Source organism: Colossoma macropomum, unplaced genomic scaffold, assembly GCF_904425465.1.
Source record: "Colossoma macropomum unplaced genomic scaffold, Colossoma_macropomum, whole genome shotgun sequence".
Classification (NCBI taxonomy): Eukaryota; Metazoa; Chordata; class Actinopteri; order Characiformes; family Serrasalmidae; genus Colossoma; species Colossoma macropomum.
The window spans coordinates 12167888-12182449 of NW_023494787.1; the positions used below are offsets into that span (position 1 = coordinate 12167888).

The 14562-nt window shown below is 39.8% G+C and overlaps 1 protein-coding gene across 1 annotated transcript in view; it reads left to right on the forward strand.

The window, feature by feature from the left end:
• The window catches only part of LOC118804881 (protein shisa-8), a 101123-nt gene extending 87734 nt beyond the window's left edge, over positions 1-13389 (forward strand). The window contains exon 4 of the mRNA XM_036565495.1: positions 12908-13389. Coding sequence (XP_036421388.1) covers positions 12908-13371 — 464 coding nt within the window. The 3' untranslated portion in view covers positions 13372-13389. The remainder of the gene's footprint in view (positions 1-12907) is intronic.
• The last annotated feature ends 1173 nt before the right edge of the window (positions 13390-14562 follow it).

The following is a 14562-nucleotide window of genomic DNA, read 5'->3' on the forward strand; positions in this document are numbered from 1 at the left end:
TAGCTAAACAGTTCACTTAGCTACCTAATCACCAAGACAGAAGTTAGCCTAGCCTGCACCATGCACATACCAAGTCAACAAATTAGCTTTTTATGTAATCTGATAAACAAATTTGGGTTACTTTGCATATATCATACAATGTTTGGTTAAGTCTGTTCATTGAATGGCCATCGGACAGTTATTTCCAATAATATAAGGCCAGGCTCCTGTCTCTTTGAAAGAGAGGAGACCTATAAACCTGAAAGTAAAGCCACTTTAACACACTTAAAAAATATTGTTTTTATAACAATAAATTATAGTTTTTCAGTTTTTGACATAATGTGAAAATGCCTGTTGCCCTTTACATTGTACGTAAATTTCATGAAGAATGGACCAAAAGAAATGGCCCAAAATTACTTGGAAAAAATTCTGGTTCCATTGACTTACATTCAAAGTAAAGTAGGTTTTCTCTTTTCCTGTAAAGTTATCATTTTGGAGATTTTTTTTTTTTTTGGACAACAGCGATATATTTTAAATTACTGGTAAAAATAAAGCATAAATAGTTTGTAGCATTTGAAACAAAGTTGTGATTTTGGGTTCTTCCTGCAACTATGCATGTTCATATCTCCACAATCAGCAGTGTTCCCGACCAATAAGGCAGTTAGCTCTTTTTACTGAAGCACAGAAAATTCTCTAATACAGCCATGTTGAGCTTTATGAGCTAGCCCATTCATTTTTCTACCAGCAAACTGCCTCTGCTTAAGTGAATGAAAAATAAAATAAACTTGTTAGTATGGTCGAAATTATGATTTCAAGTGATTCCAAGTAACATAGAGTGTGCCAACATGAGTTAAACAGGACAGACTAGCATGCATTCCATGCTTGTCTAAGTTGGTCTGATGCTGGTTTAGCTAGTCACCCAGCATAGCCATGCTGGTTGACCAGCCTACCAACATACATAACACAACATAACACAACACAAACCATATGCTGTTTTTTCTGCTGACCAGGCATGTGAATCTATGCTAGTTTTAATAGCAGGGTGGTGATTAGCCAGCTAAGTCAACTTCTGTAGTCTGACTGGATATTGTAGCTACATAATCTTTATTAAAATTAGGACAATTTTACCACCTTTTATACTACAGTTTTATGCCAGTGGCACTTTCTTTTGTCATTAGTTGCTAATGCTAACTTTTCTCTATTACAGAGAACTCATTACTGCTGGCTTACAGTGAAAAATAGATAGCAAGTAGATTGTGCAATACACCCACTTCTCTGGCTGCTCTTATCTTTTCATTTTTATTGTCAGTGACTCACAAGGTGAGTTTGTGGTTATCTACTACTTATCAGGCCTCTTGTCTTAACATCCATCAAAAATGATTAAGACATATCTGAAGACGTTAAATCTAAAGCGCCAAAAACAAAACTAACAAAACTAAGCCAATAACATTTTTGAATTTATTTAAAACTGTACTTTGCTTGTATTATCAAGTCAAGGATGTTTTGATTGAATGTTTGAGTTCTGTGTGAAAAGTCAAGCTATCATTAATGTATTCTAGTCAAGTGCGCTCTAGTGGCTGGAGACCCTGAACAGATGTACACAAACACATACAGACAGTTACTTTACCTCTCCATTACACACAGCCACCTCCACCCACACACACACACACTCACTCTCTGTGTGAGAGAGTGTTTATAAACAGCTGTCACATGTGCAGCAGTGTGTGTACAAGTGTATATGTAAATGAGTAAGAGGGGTGTGAGTGTGTGTGTTCCTGAAGGTCACCTCACTGCCAGTCTCTGATTAACAATGCAAATGACTTTCTGCACTGCTGACCAACACAACAGAGGATAGAGACCTCCCCTCTCTCCATCTCTCTTCTTCTCTCTCTTTCCCTCTTTTTCTCTCTATCTCTATGTTTATGCTCAACAAGGTCATAAAACTTAAAGTACTAGCATGTTTTTCTCTGCAGAACACTTCTTTGTTGCCTGCTTGTCTGCTTCCATAAGCAGCCAATAATTTTCCTAGCCCACCCCACCCTATAATACCCCTATGTATGAGCACTCAACCTGTTGGTTGTTGCTATGACCCCTGTGCCTTAAAATTAATCCCATCCCCTACTTTTTCCACAGATCACACGTGACCCAACTTGTACAGTGAACTTGTGCAGATTGCTACTCTCTCTCCTCTCGCTCCTGTACACATGCTTGGTTTATTCTAGTGTTTTAGGGCTGTGTGGTTATCTCATTGTACAGACTGGACAGTGATGACCTCATCCACACATACACCCTCTGGACTTAGGGACACTCTGGACAAAACAAAACCTTCAACCATCACTACACTTGTTGTAAACATACCTACTGGCCTCTTACAGTGGTGCTGCAGTAGTCTCTGGAGTGTTTTCAATACTATGAAAACCTTTTTCTGATGATGTATCTTGGAGATGGAAGTAAATTTAGAATTTTGGGGTGGATACTTGGGGACAGGTTTTTTCTTTTTTTTGGCTAGCTAGCAGAAATTTTCTTTTAACAAAGTTAAAAAAAGTTAGGATCAGTTGAGGTTAGTACTAAATCACTAATACTAGCTAGCAGCATCACATATGTATTTATTGGCCTCTAGCACTCTGGATTTGTTAAGTACCATAGGGATGGCTGTATGATGTGTTTGCATAATGCATGCTGGGTATTATAGTGAGAAAACACTGAAGGACAACAAGAAAACAAGAAAATGAAACATCGTGAATTCTGTCAAACTGATCAGGTCAAGGGGTGCAGTGCTGCACTATAGAATACAATATACTATAATGCTATGATAATACTATAATACTAGTGCTGCACTGACACTGTATTGGTGTCACCGGTATTATTATGGTGCTTAGATCCAGTATTGGCAATAAAAAATACTGATTTCATGTGACAATTTCTGATGTGGGATTATTTCAGACAGCAGTAGTAAAAATGTTGATAGCAAAGTCTATAACACCAGTATTTCGAGGAAAGGCATGAATTTTGAATTTAGTTAAGCATTTAAATGGTAAACTTTTTGTAGCTCTGTAACCATTCAAATATGACAATAATGGACCAGTTAAAATGTCAGGATTTATAGGCCCCTATCAAGTAGATCATATAAAGTTAGGATCAGGATCGATACTCAGTATTCTCAGATAACTGAGTATCTGGTTTTGGAAGGAAAAAGTGGTATTGGTGCACCCCTACTACATAACATAACATATAATATATTAAAGTGTAGTTTTAGGCCTGTATGCCCCTTTAAGACAGAGTGGATGAGTGTGGATAAGAAGGCTGAAGGAATTTATTCGGGACTGCCACAGCATGACAGATTAAAATATGCACCCACGCTGGGATGATGATGATGACATGCGAGTGTATATAGAAGATGCTATAAGCAGCATCACTCACAAACACTCTTTTCTCTCTGGCTCATGCACATATCATAGTTATGACCCCAGAGACCTCAGCATGTTTGATTCTGTCGCACACACACACTCCTGGCCCTGAGTTTAAATCCCATCAATGCTCCAGCATTTCATGGGTGACAGTAAACTGACCCTTCTTGCAATTAGAAGTCGTGAACAGTTTTTAGCCATGGAGGAAGGTCCCTCTCAGGCAGTAGGGACTTGTAACTACAGTATAGTGTCTTACAGGTAGCTAACCAGGGAAAAGTTGCAGCCTAGAAAAAGTCCTTAGCTGTGCTCGTGGGGAGTTTGTAGTGTTGAACTACATTTCAGCTTCACACAAGTGACCAGCTCAAGCAACTTCGTAGCTGTGGTGTAGCGTCACTCAAGCAGCTACCAGGCAGCCATGTATCTGCGTTGTAGCATTGTTCAAGCGGCCAGCCCAAGAAGTGTCTGACTCACAGGAGAAAGTTGTTCTCAGCCACTATTTTGCTTGATACGATGGCAAACTCCTTGGCCAGTAGGGAAACATCAAAACATGCAAAACAGTACACACAAAAAAAAAAAAAAAACTGATGTACATCAGAAGCCACACTCCACCAGCATACTTACACTTTCACACCCAGCACCATTGCATGTTTTAATACTATTATTATTATTATATTATTATATTATAAGTATTATTATTATTTATGTCTACTAAGTGAAGACACACACTAAGAGCCAGGCAGACAGTGTTTGGTGGTTTGGCACTGAAGGTTGGCATGCATGTGCAACACTGGCACACACACACACATGCACACATGCACACATGCACACATGTATGTCTGTACCTCCAGCTTAATTTATGCTCTTTTAAACTCATCACCATATGCTCAGTAATATGCAGCCACACAAAAGTCGAACAGACAATGAGGTACTCAAAGTCAAACGAACAGGTGTTCAGAACGGACAGAAAAGAAAAAGCACATGTAAGCACTTAAAACACACACACACACACACACACAAACACACACACACACACTTTCTGTCTGGATGAATTCACCTGGAACCGGCTCGACTCCAACTGTGTAGCCAAAGTCACTGAAAGGACAGACAGAGATCAAATGCAGGAGTGAAAGGAGGAGGAGTGAAGAGTGAAAACAGAGGCACGAAAGAAAAAGCAGTGAAAAGAGGAGGAGTGGAAGGGTGAGGAATGAAAGAGACAGAATTGGAAAAAGGAAGAGTGAAAAGGAAGAGTGTAAATGGAGTTAAAAAAGGAAGAGGAATGAAAGGAAACTGAGTGAAAAATGCAGTATGGAAGGGGCACGAGTGAAAGGAGGGAGAGTGAAAGAGGGAGTAATGAAAAGGGAGGATTAAACGATGAAACAAAGAAAATGAAGGTGTAAAAGGCGCAAGAGTGAAAAATGGAGGAATGAAAAGGGATGATTGAAAAAGAAGGAGTGAGAAGAGGAAGAGTGAAAGAGGATGGAGTGAAAATGAAAGGAGAGAAAATGGAGGTGTGCAAGGAAGAGGAGTGAAAGGGAAAGAAGTGAAAATGGAGGTATGAAAGGATTAGGAATGAAATGAGGAAGAGTGAAAGAGGAAGAAATGAAAAGGGAGAATTGACACAGGAAAGAATGAAAAAAAAGGAGTGGAAGGGGAGGAGTAAAAGATGGAGATAACAGAGGCTGCATCTATAACTGCTAGTGAACTGATTGGTGATCACAAACTTCAAAAAACTCTGCAGCAACAATCTGTGTTTGCATGTCAGTCAAATGCCCCTTCCTTTTATTATTTGCAAAAATGGTTCTATATTACAAAAGGGTTCTTGGACTACAGATGAGCCATTTTGATGCTATACAGAACCATTACTAAAAGGGGTGTAGGTGGTTCCTCAACATGTGAGACTACAGTGACTAAGCTGTCTTAATGGAAACTAATGAAAGTGGAGGGTCAGAACGAGAGGGAGGAGAAAGGGAAAGACATATTTACCTGTACTGGCTCATCACTTTTTATGTAGCGGAGAGGGCATAAAATGTATCTGGAAATGTACTGAGACAGTCTGCAAAGGTGCTTATTATAGGAGCCTATAAGGCCTAGAAGCTTGTGTAAGATTTCATTAACTTGTGCAAGTAGGTGCTGAACAAAACCCAAAATCAATGATTTTATTGAGCCCATGTAGCCTAGTTTTGATTAGACTACTGAAAATTAGCCACAAGTTGTAAGGAAATAATTCCGTACTCCTGTTTTCCATTGAAGTCTCAAGAATAGGCCCTTTTCACAAGAAACAGAAGTGCGCGAACACTGGGTAGGTTCTGCTATTGTCTTATGGAGAGTTATTATTCTCAGAAATACAGGCCTTCATATCACTTTAGCTCACCTCAAAAAGGTGTGCCACTTTATCTTTGTCATAGTTGCTAAGATTGAAATTCAAGGATGTGTCCAGAATGGTTGGAGAACCAAATACACAACAATGTGCCAGTCCAAACTAAAGTACATAAATACTTTGTAGAAAAATTCCTTCACAGCTATTAGAGTATAATAACGTCAGCTAATGTCTTCAGTGTGATAAAATGATGGATAGGTGAAAATAACTATAACCAAAACGCTAGATAAGCCATGTTAGCTGGAGATGTGGAAACAGCTCGCTAACAATAAACTAGTTGGCAAAAAGCTAAACATGCACTTTAGAGTCTGTAGTGCTGCTGTAGATGTTTTCCACAAACACCAGCTCCAGTAAATGAACATCTACTTCTTGCCGAGCATTCGCTCTCTCAAATGCTGACAGTTTTTGAGGGACAAAATGAAAACTGTTTCTCTGAAAGTGGCTGTAGCAGCAACTTTAGAGCATGAACTGCATTCAGTGTAACGTTAGTCAGCAGCGGTGAAAAGCTGACACAATGGTATGACAGTATGAAGTTTATTCCTTTGTTAACTGTATAAACTCATTTTTCCTCTGCTTGTCATCAGCTGACAAAGCACTGAAACTGAGATAAGGCTCAAATATTTGAGTGAGCTGTGTGCGTTCTACTCATCATCACTGCTATTGTTGTTGCAGTAGCAGAAGCAGCATTACCCTGCATTGAGTACTTCCAGCAGAAAAAATGCAGAAATGTGAGAAGGGTCTATTGAACAAATTTTAACAAATTCCAATACAACAAACAATCGACATTTGACAATTGTTTTAATAAGACATGCACAGTGGGGTTCCTGGCATCCCTATGAGACCATAAAATTGAGTTCCTTACACTTAAAGTGAGTAGCCTACATTTAAAATGAAAATGCCACTAGAAACTGTTGTAGCTGTTTTCATTTTTTTCAATTTCAATTTTACTATTTTTGCCAGGGTTTGCCATGTTTTCCCGGGTGGTGTTTATTGTGATATGATGCAACTTTAAAGACTGAGACGTGGCTTTCAGGCTGTAAAAGCAGCATACAGCAGATCACATGCTGCTTATAATGTAGTGGAAACCATGCCCACACATGCCTCTCTCCCACAGAGATACACAGTGGGAGAGAGAGATAAGATTATAGAATGTAAGAGACCAGCATTTCTTTATATAGCGAGAGTGAGACAGACAGGCAGAGAGACAATATATATAGAGAGGCGTCAAAGGAAAGACAGAGAGTTCCGGATGGAGAGAGTGAATGAACAGTTCGTCTGAAGCCTCCTGCCTGCTCTGTGTGTGGGACATATGTTCACTTCCTGAGTGCGTGACGGTATCAAGTGTGTTACATCACACACAGTCCCCACTGCTCTCTGAACACTTTCATAATCATAGACGTGCGAATGTGGTTCCTGGCTCTGTATGACACACTGTTTTATCTATAAATAATAATATGAATCATTTTTGTCTATTTTTGTAGATAAGAGTACATGATGAAGTGTGAAGTTATACAATGTTAATTTGTGGTACTTCCACTTCTTCCATCACTTGTTAGCTTCCATCACTTGTTAGCTACTAGTGATGCTTATACAAAACAATTGTGAACTGTTTGAGTTAAAAGAATCAATTGCTCCAGTTTGGTTTTAAGTGACCTGACATCACACAAGGTAATGGTATCAGTTATGCTAACATATTTGGTTCACACTTGCTTGTTTTAAAGCACATTCAGTTTCACACCTGGAAAATACATCTTCCAATATACTGTCTGTGCATTGCAAAGAATCCTTCATAAGTTTGTTGTGTGGCTTTAAACAGGCTTAAATATACATTTTCTGTCTGGATGTACTGAAATTACAGCCAACAAAAGAGAAAAAAGGATGACAATTTTGGCCAAAAATACAAAGTTTAAATAAGACTATAAGCATAGTCAAAATCTAACACTTAACAAATAACCTGAAAGATAATGAAAATGAGAAATAGTGATTAAAAATGCTGTTTCCTTCCATTCGCTTCTCCAGGTCGGTGCAGACACATTTGAGCAGCAGCAGATCAACAGTGAATCACACAAACACAAACCACTGTGGTTTAGATCTACATTCTAGATGGTCTTTTATGGCATTAACTGATGCAAAACACATGTATAATATTGAGTCACTCAAAATCTTTGGTAATAAACATTTTCACTTCTGGTTGTGAAAAGTGTTACTGTAAATATGTGCGCTCAGCACATCCTGCTGAAGTTTCTTTGACAAAAACTTGAAAATTCTCAGTTTTAAAGCTTTAATTTCAGTGCTTTTTCAATCGCACACAATAATATGGTACATGTAATTAATATTATTGTATTCAGAATCAGCAAAAGTCTAAATATTTCTGATTGGAGCGTCCCAAAAGATTTCCAAAACTATCAAAAGGGTCACAATTGTCTGGCTTATTTCTGCCATCACTACTAGCTATTAGCCTTGTAAAAGCAAAATGTCTTTGCTGATGAGCCCTATTTGAGATAAGCAGGGGTTTGTGTAAATTTGATTTTGGGATGAACTGTTACCCCATATGGAAATTTGATCTATGGCGTTGTATGTATTTCAAATGTATGACATATATTAGCATAAATGAACTTCCCTTATACAACTTGGAGTTTGTCGTATATGGACATTTATGAAACATATATGCCAACTTGTTTGAAATTGGCTGGTTTCAAATATGGGACATACAAACGTGTGTAACGTACATTCAAAATGCATTTATTGCATGTATGTAGTTACCCATCTATCAGCCACATATATATTGTCCATATATTATACATATATGTCCAATATATCAGATTTCTATATGGGACATTAAGATCATGTAAACCACTGGGCTATGATTCAGCTCTAATGTAAACCACAGAAATTTGCAGTTATGCATGTGTGTTTCAGATGTTCCTTACCTGTGTTTATGCCAGTTTGTATAGTTTTGATTTTATTGATATACTGTTTCTAATACAAAATTATCAGTATTTCAACTTGTGATCAATTAAATATTTCTAATGCAGACATATAGCTTTTCTATCAAACAATGATGGATTCAAGTATTGAATCCCAGTCTGTGAAGCAGTCCAATTCAAACTTGGCTTTGCTGTGTGTGTGTATGTGTGTGTGTGTCAGGCAGTCCTTTAATCTGTGAGTTGGCACCAATAGGCGGCAGTTGAAAGCAGATCCCTTCACACTCACTCATTATCAATCTAATAGCCTTTTTACATGAACTCCCTAAACAATAAACTCCTGCTTTACACATGCTCCTCAGAAATATGGCTCTATTTGCTTGCACATGCTCTTTTGGTGCTCTGCTCACTAATTTCAGAGAAGTCTCAACATAAGAGACACTCATGGCTTTGGCTTCCTAGAATAAATCCACACATGCAAATGTCAGCCGGTTTTTTAGCTGCAGCCCTGAATGAATATGAATTCCACAAATCCAGGCCCTTACTGAAAGCCAGCAAAGCATACAAGCTAAGTGCTAATTTGCGTATATTTGCACATCAGCTCCTCAATTAGCATCCACTTGGGCAAATTAGCATGACCATATGAATCTACTGGCACATCTACGTTAGCAAATTAGCTCAATTGAACAGTCCATATTAGAAAGGGCTGCAGGGCTATCTTTGGTATGGTTGTAGCTGTGGGCTTATCACCCGTATAAAATGTGCTGATAACAGTTTTCACAGTGGCTGTGATACTACAGATGAGTTCCCTCATGGTCATATAGTCTGAAACAATCTTGACAGGATGGAGGCCATGCTCTACTAGCATCTGCTGTCCTATAAGTTTGAGAATACATACACAGACTTGACTTGTCAGCAGCTAATCTGTCTCTCTGTGGTAGTCTTGACTCAATCAATAGTGGACAGGAACAGAGACGAAGAAGGACTGTGGAAGAGTGGGGTTGTAAACAAAAGGGAGTTTTTTCCTTTTCCCGCCTGGACGAAAAAAGCCACTGAGGCGAGCAAGGTTGTTAGTGTCTGAGGGCACTGATGCCAGCGGCAGTGACCTGACCGAGCAGCGCTCAGCGGAGATGGGCTAATCCAAACTGACAGGCTAACACACTCTATTCTTAACCCACTCTACCCTGGTCAACACTACTGCTAACATACGCTAACATGCAGCACCCCACCATACTGCTGTTAAAGCACTAACCTGCTCTCACCAAGGCTAAATGATCTCCACCACTGCTGCTAATACACTAACTGTGCCTCGACCTGACCACTAGGCTAATATGTTAACATGCTAACAAAGCTAATACTTTTTCATTTGTATTTGTATTCTAACCCTACACTACACTCTTCCCACCACTGCTAATGTTTTACAGATGAAAAATGTTACTGTTTAACTGCAGGCTAGTTCTCTGTTCTAGGCACGTCTCACTGACTTTGCTGAATGCTAATTTTTGGACACTCAGACAGGACTAACACTTTTAAAGACTGTATTATAAACTGTCCCAGACAGCAAGCATATATCAGTCCGCTGGTTTGAAAAAGTCGGCACCCCACTGACTGTTTGCCACTGCTGGTCCACCCTTGAACCACCCAGATTACTGTCCTGCAGACAAGCTCTGACTCGTTTTTAATCCCGTCAAACAGAGACTTTTATTTTAGAAAATAAACTTACACAAATTTTACGAACAACCGAGAGAAAAAAAATAATGACTAGGCCTGACATAAAATGATTATATAGAAAATGTTGTTGCTAAAGCTGTGCTAGATTAAAATTATTTACTAATCTAATTTACAAAGTGTAACTAAAGAAAGGAAGGAAGGAAAAATCTGTAAACTGGACTGTAAGTTGAAAATGAGCGATGATAAGTGAACTTTTGTCTAATATTCCGCTTAACCGCCACTGGACCGCCTTGAAAACACTGAGCAAAACGCAAGTGGACCGCCAGCTTTGCCATAAGCGGGCCAACAGTGGACCACTGTCCTCTTGCTATCAGGGGTTTAATGACTACAGGTGAACGTCCTTGCTAAAAAACAACTTAGACCAGCATGGAAGTCAAAAACCAGTTTATGCGGGTCACCTTGCATGGCTATGCTGGTTGACTAGCATACCAGCATCAAAATATACAACATACGATGTGCTGGTTTTGCTGGTGACTAGCTATGCTAGTCTGTACTGATTTTTTCTAGCTTTGTTAGTGTGTTTGCTATATGTTTCTGAGAGTAACCTTTTTTAGTGGGCAGTTTCAAAAGCTAGTGTGCTTGTCCAGATTAAGCAATGCTTACATCTTTATTTTTCTAATGATCATTCATGAAATGTAAATAATAACTAATGACTGATTATCAAATAGCATTGAATTGTGAAAATGTGTGATATGAAAATCTCTGGTGTAACAAAAAGCCAGTGCTCCGTCATTGCTGCTGCGGTTTTTCTCCTGAATCCCTCACTGCAAGGGATTCGTTTTAGCATTTTAGATTTCAGATTCATTTCCATGTTAACTGGGGGCAAAGCCTCAGCTTGTGCATGAGTGTGAGTGTGTGTGCTGAAGAGAAACCCTAGAGCATTTGCGTTTGCGTCAGAACCAGTGATTCTCAGACGCTTGTAATTAAATTGTACTTCTACCGAGACCTTCTCATTTTAATCACACTTTTGTGGCACACAATACACATGGGTTACAGCACAAGTCAATATAATAGTTAGAGCATAGAATAAACGCAACATTACTAGCGTGTTACAAGACATAACTATGCTTTTACCATTGAGGAACAATAGCATACAGAAAGTAAATCAGTATTAGCCAGTTTTGTTTGCATTACACAGAGACTTAAGCCTTTAAGGCTGAGCGATCTGCTATTGATGTGTTCATGTGTTTAATTGTAAATTACTTAACAATTGTAAGATGTTGACCAATTCAAAGTTAAAGAGGCAGATATTTTAGAATTAGCATTGTCATTTTACAATGTCATATGCAATGTTTTATGTTGTACTTCACCATGAAATCCTAGCCTTGATCTGCACATCAAACTCAGAGTCATCTGTGTTACCTGCTCATTAGATTACAGTACATGCCGATCAACATTCAGTAGCCATTTTTTTTATTCTCTTTTTGTCATCGCTTGGTACCAAAGTAGTAGATTAAATTCAACATCCAGCCAATCCGATCAAAGCAGTAATTTCAAAATATGACTGCCAACATTATATTAGCACGTTCCAGCATGCTAGCAGATTTCAGCATGCTAGCACTTTCCATCACAACTTTTAAAAGACTTGAAAACATTTGACTTAAGACTTCCAAAAAAGATCATTTTCTCCAAGAAGGATGCTGTAAAACTACAAAAACTTTCAGACGACAGCAATTAAAAGGCTGATGACACTTGAGAAATGTCAGGAATGTGATGTGACCCTATACAGCTAGTTAACAATACACATCACCAGTGTCTGCCTTTGCATATTGTTTTGTCTTTATCATTTAATGTTTGTGTTCAGTAACTGATATCACTGAAAAGCTGAGTTTGTGCAGAATCAGATGGTATAAAATACTTTGTGAGTTTGGTGCCTTTGACATATGGTGGTAGTATGAGAGGCTGATTGAGGGAGGGATGAGAACTCTGAGAACCTGGGCCAGAGTTTTAGCAGAGTTTTAGGGACAGGGAATGGATGCAGTGGTGGGGTGTTGCGAAGATTTGGTAATCAGAAGCGGAAGGTAGAGGTGAGAAATTATAAGGTATTGGATTAGATAGAGGAGGTGTTTCTGGCATGGCCCTCCCCAAAATTTCAGTTATTGTAAAAATCCATTTGTTGATTGTGTATTGTATCAAAAAGCAGGGTTTGTGTTGAATTAGATCAGATGTCACATACTTGCACATTGTGTATTTTATCATGTCCAAGTAGCCACTGGTAGGATTAGGGCTTAAAGCGTTAAATATGCTGCATTGTGAAAAATAACAGAGGTTTTGGTTCCATCATTCATAAACATTTACAGCTGTCAAATGTGGTTCTTTCAGTTCTTTCATCATCTAATCTAAATCATGCCAGTATAGCTGCAGCAGTTTTCTACAGTGCTTTAGAAAATGCATTTATCTATTGTAACTTTGTTCTTTTGAAATCCCTGAGTGTTTCACTGAAGGCCTTATGCTGTTCCCTCCCTCACCATTTTCTCTCTCCTTTGCAGATACGACTGCCAGAGACTACTACAAGAGTTACCCCATGGTGGACTACACACACCGTCAGTCTTCTCCTGCAACCTTTCAACCCATCGCTTTCCATCCCAAGGACAAGCCGTTCCTACCTCCTCCGGACATCCACGCCCCCCTCGCTATTACCATCACGCCTGCCCAGTTCCCTAAGCCTAAGATCTCCAAAACCAACACCCATCCACTTACATCCAGCTCAGCCTTCAAGGCCTGGGACCCCAGTAGGAGCCCTGCCCAGCATCAGGTGCCCCTCATGGGCCAGCCACAACTCCCACAGTCCCACCCCAACAGCCGGCGCCAGGCCTACTCCAACAAGCGCCAGTTTAGCATAGAGACACTGCCAGAGTTGTTTTCTCAGCCACTGGCCTATGGACAATCCCCTCACCTCCTCCCTAAACACAAGGGGCTGCCCACAAACAGCAAGACTGAGGTGACCGTGTGAAAGCAGAGCTAGAGTGATAATGCAGAGCGGGAGAGAATGAGAAAAATGAGAAGTAGAAAAATGAACAAGACTTTGATGGTTGATCTGGATATTCAAAAGTTCTTGGGATTGGGTTTTAATAGGATGTAATGTTGGCAATTGTAATCATTTTCTTTCCTGTTGATTGAGTCTATGAAGAACGTCAGTAAACAAAGAGGGAGTATTTTTGGTCAACGGTGGCCCTCTCTCAGATCGTTGGGATTTCCTGGCCATCTTTTTACTCCAACTTAGCTGTCTGGTCTCTGTGATTCCACCACCTGTGCTAAGTTGTCTGATAGTGTGGTGACGTGTGCTGCCAAAGCGGGGCATTCTCAGGAGCCCTGCATCTTACGACTCCTCCCTTCTGCCTGGACCAAACAATTGGACTGTCAGTTCCCATCAACCTCCAGCCGACACAGTGGGGGACATCACTCAGACAGATCTAGAGCATGAGATTGAGGGACTGAGGGAGGTGGGAAAAGAGAGATATAGAGATAGAAGGCCATGAGGAAGGGGCAGTAGAAGTAAGCAACATGGTTGAGTGCTAATTTGGATGGATGCAGTCTGGGTTTTATTAAGTTTAACAGTATTTTTAGGGTTATGATTTGGTTGGTGCTAGGGCTAGGTGTTAATTGCATTGGGGAAAAGGTTGCATGATAATTGAGTTGGGGAAAAAGTTGAGTGTTAATTGGTTTGGGCAAAAGACTGGGTGGTAACTGGGTTGAGAACAAGGCTGGGTGTTAATTGCGTTGGGTACAGGGCTGAGAGTTAAATGGGCTAAAGACTAGGGTGGGTGTTGCTAGGGCTGGGTGCCAGGCTGGCTGTTAGGCCTAACAAACAATTAACTTTGTCCAGAACCAATTGTACCTTACTGAAAAGATTGGATGATAGCTGATTTTAAACAGGGTTGATTGTTGTGAGGCCTAACAGCCACCCTGATACCCAGCCCTAGCAACACCCACCCCAGTCTTCCACAAATTTACAAAACCTGAAGTAAGACAAGAACAGAACTCTTGAGGTCTCTAGTGAAATCAAGTCCTAAAGACTTTGAGGTAGAAGGGAAGGGGACAATGGTATTCTTGACACTCCTCCAGGGTGTAGCCATGCCAACCTTGTTGCTATTTGTGTTGTTTCCTTTCCCACCCCCTGCAAAAAAAGGCAAAGTGCACAGGT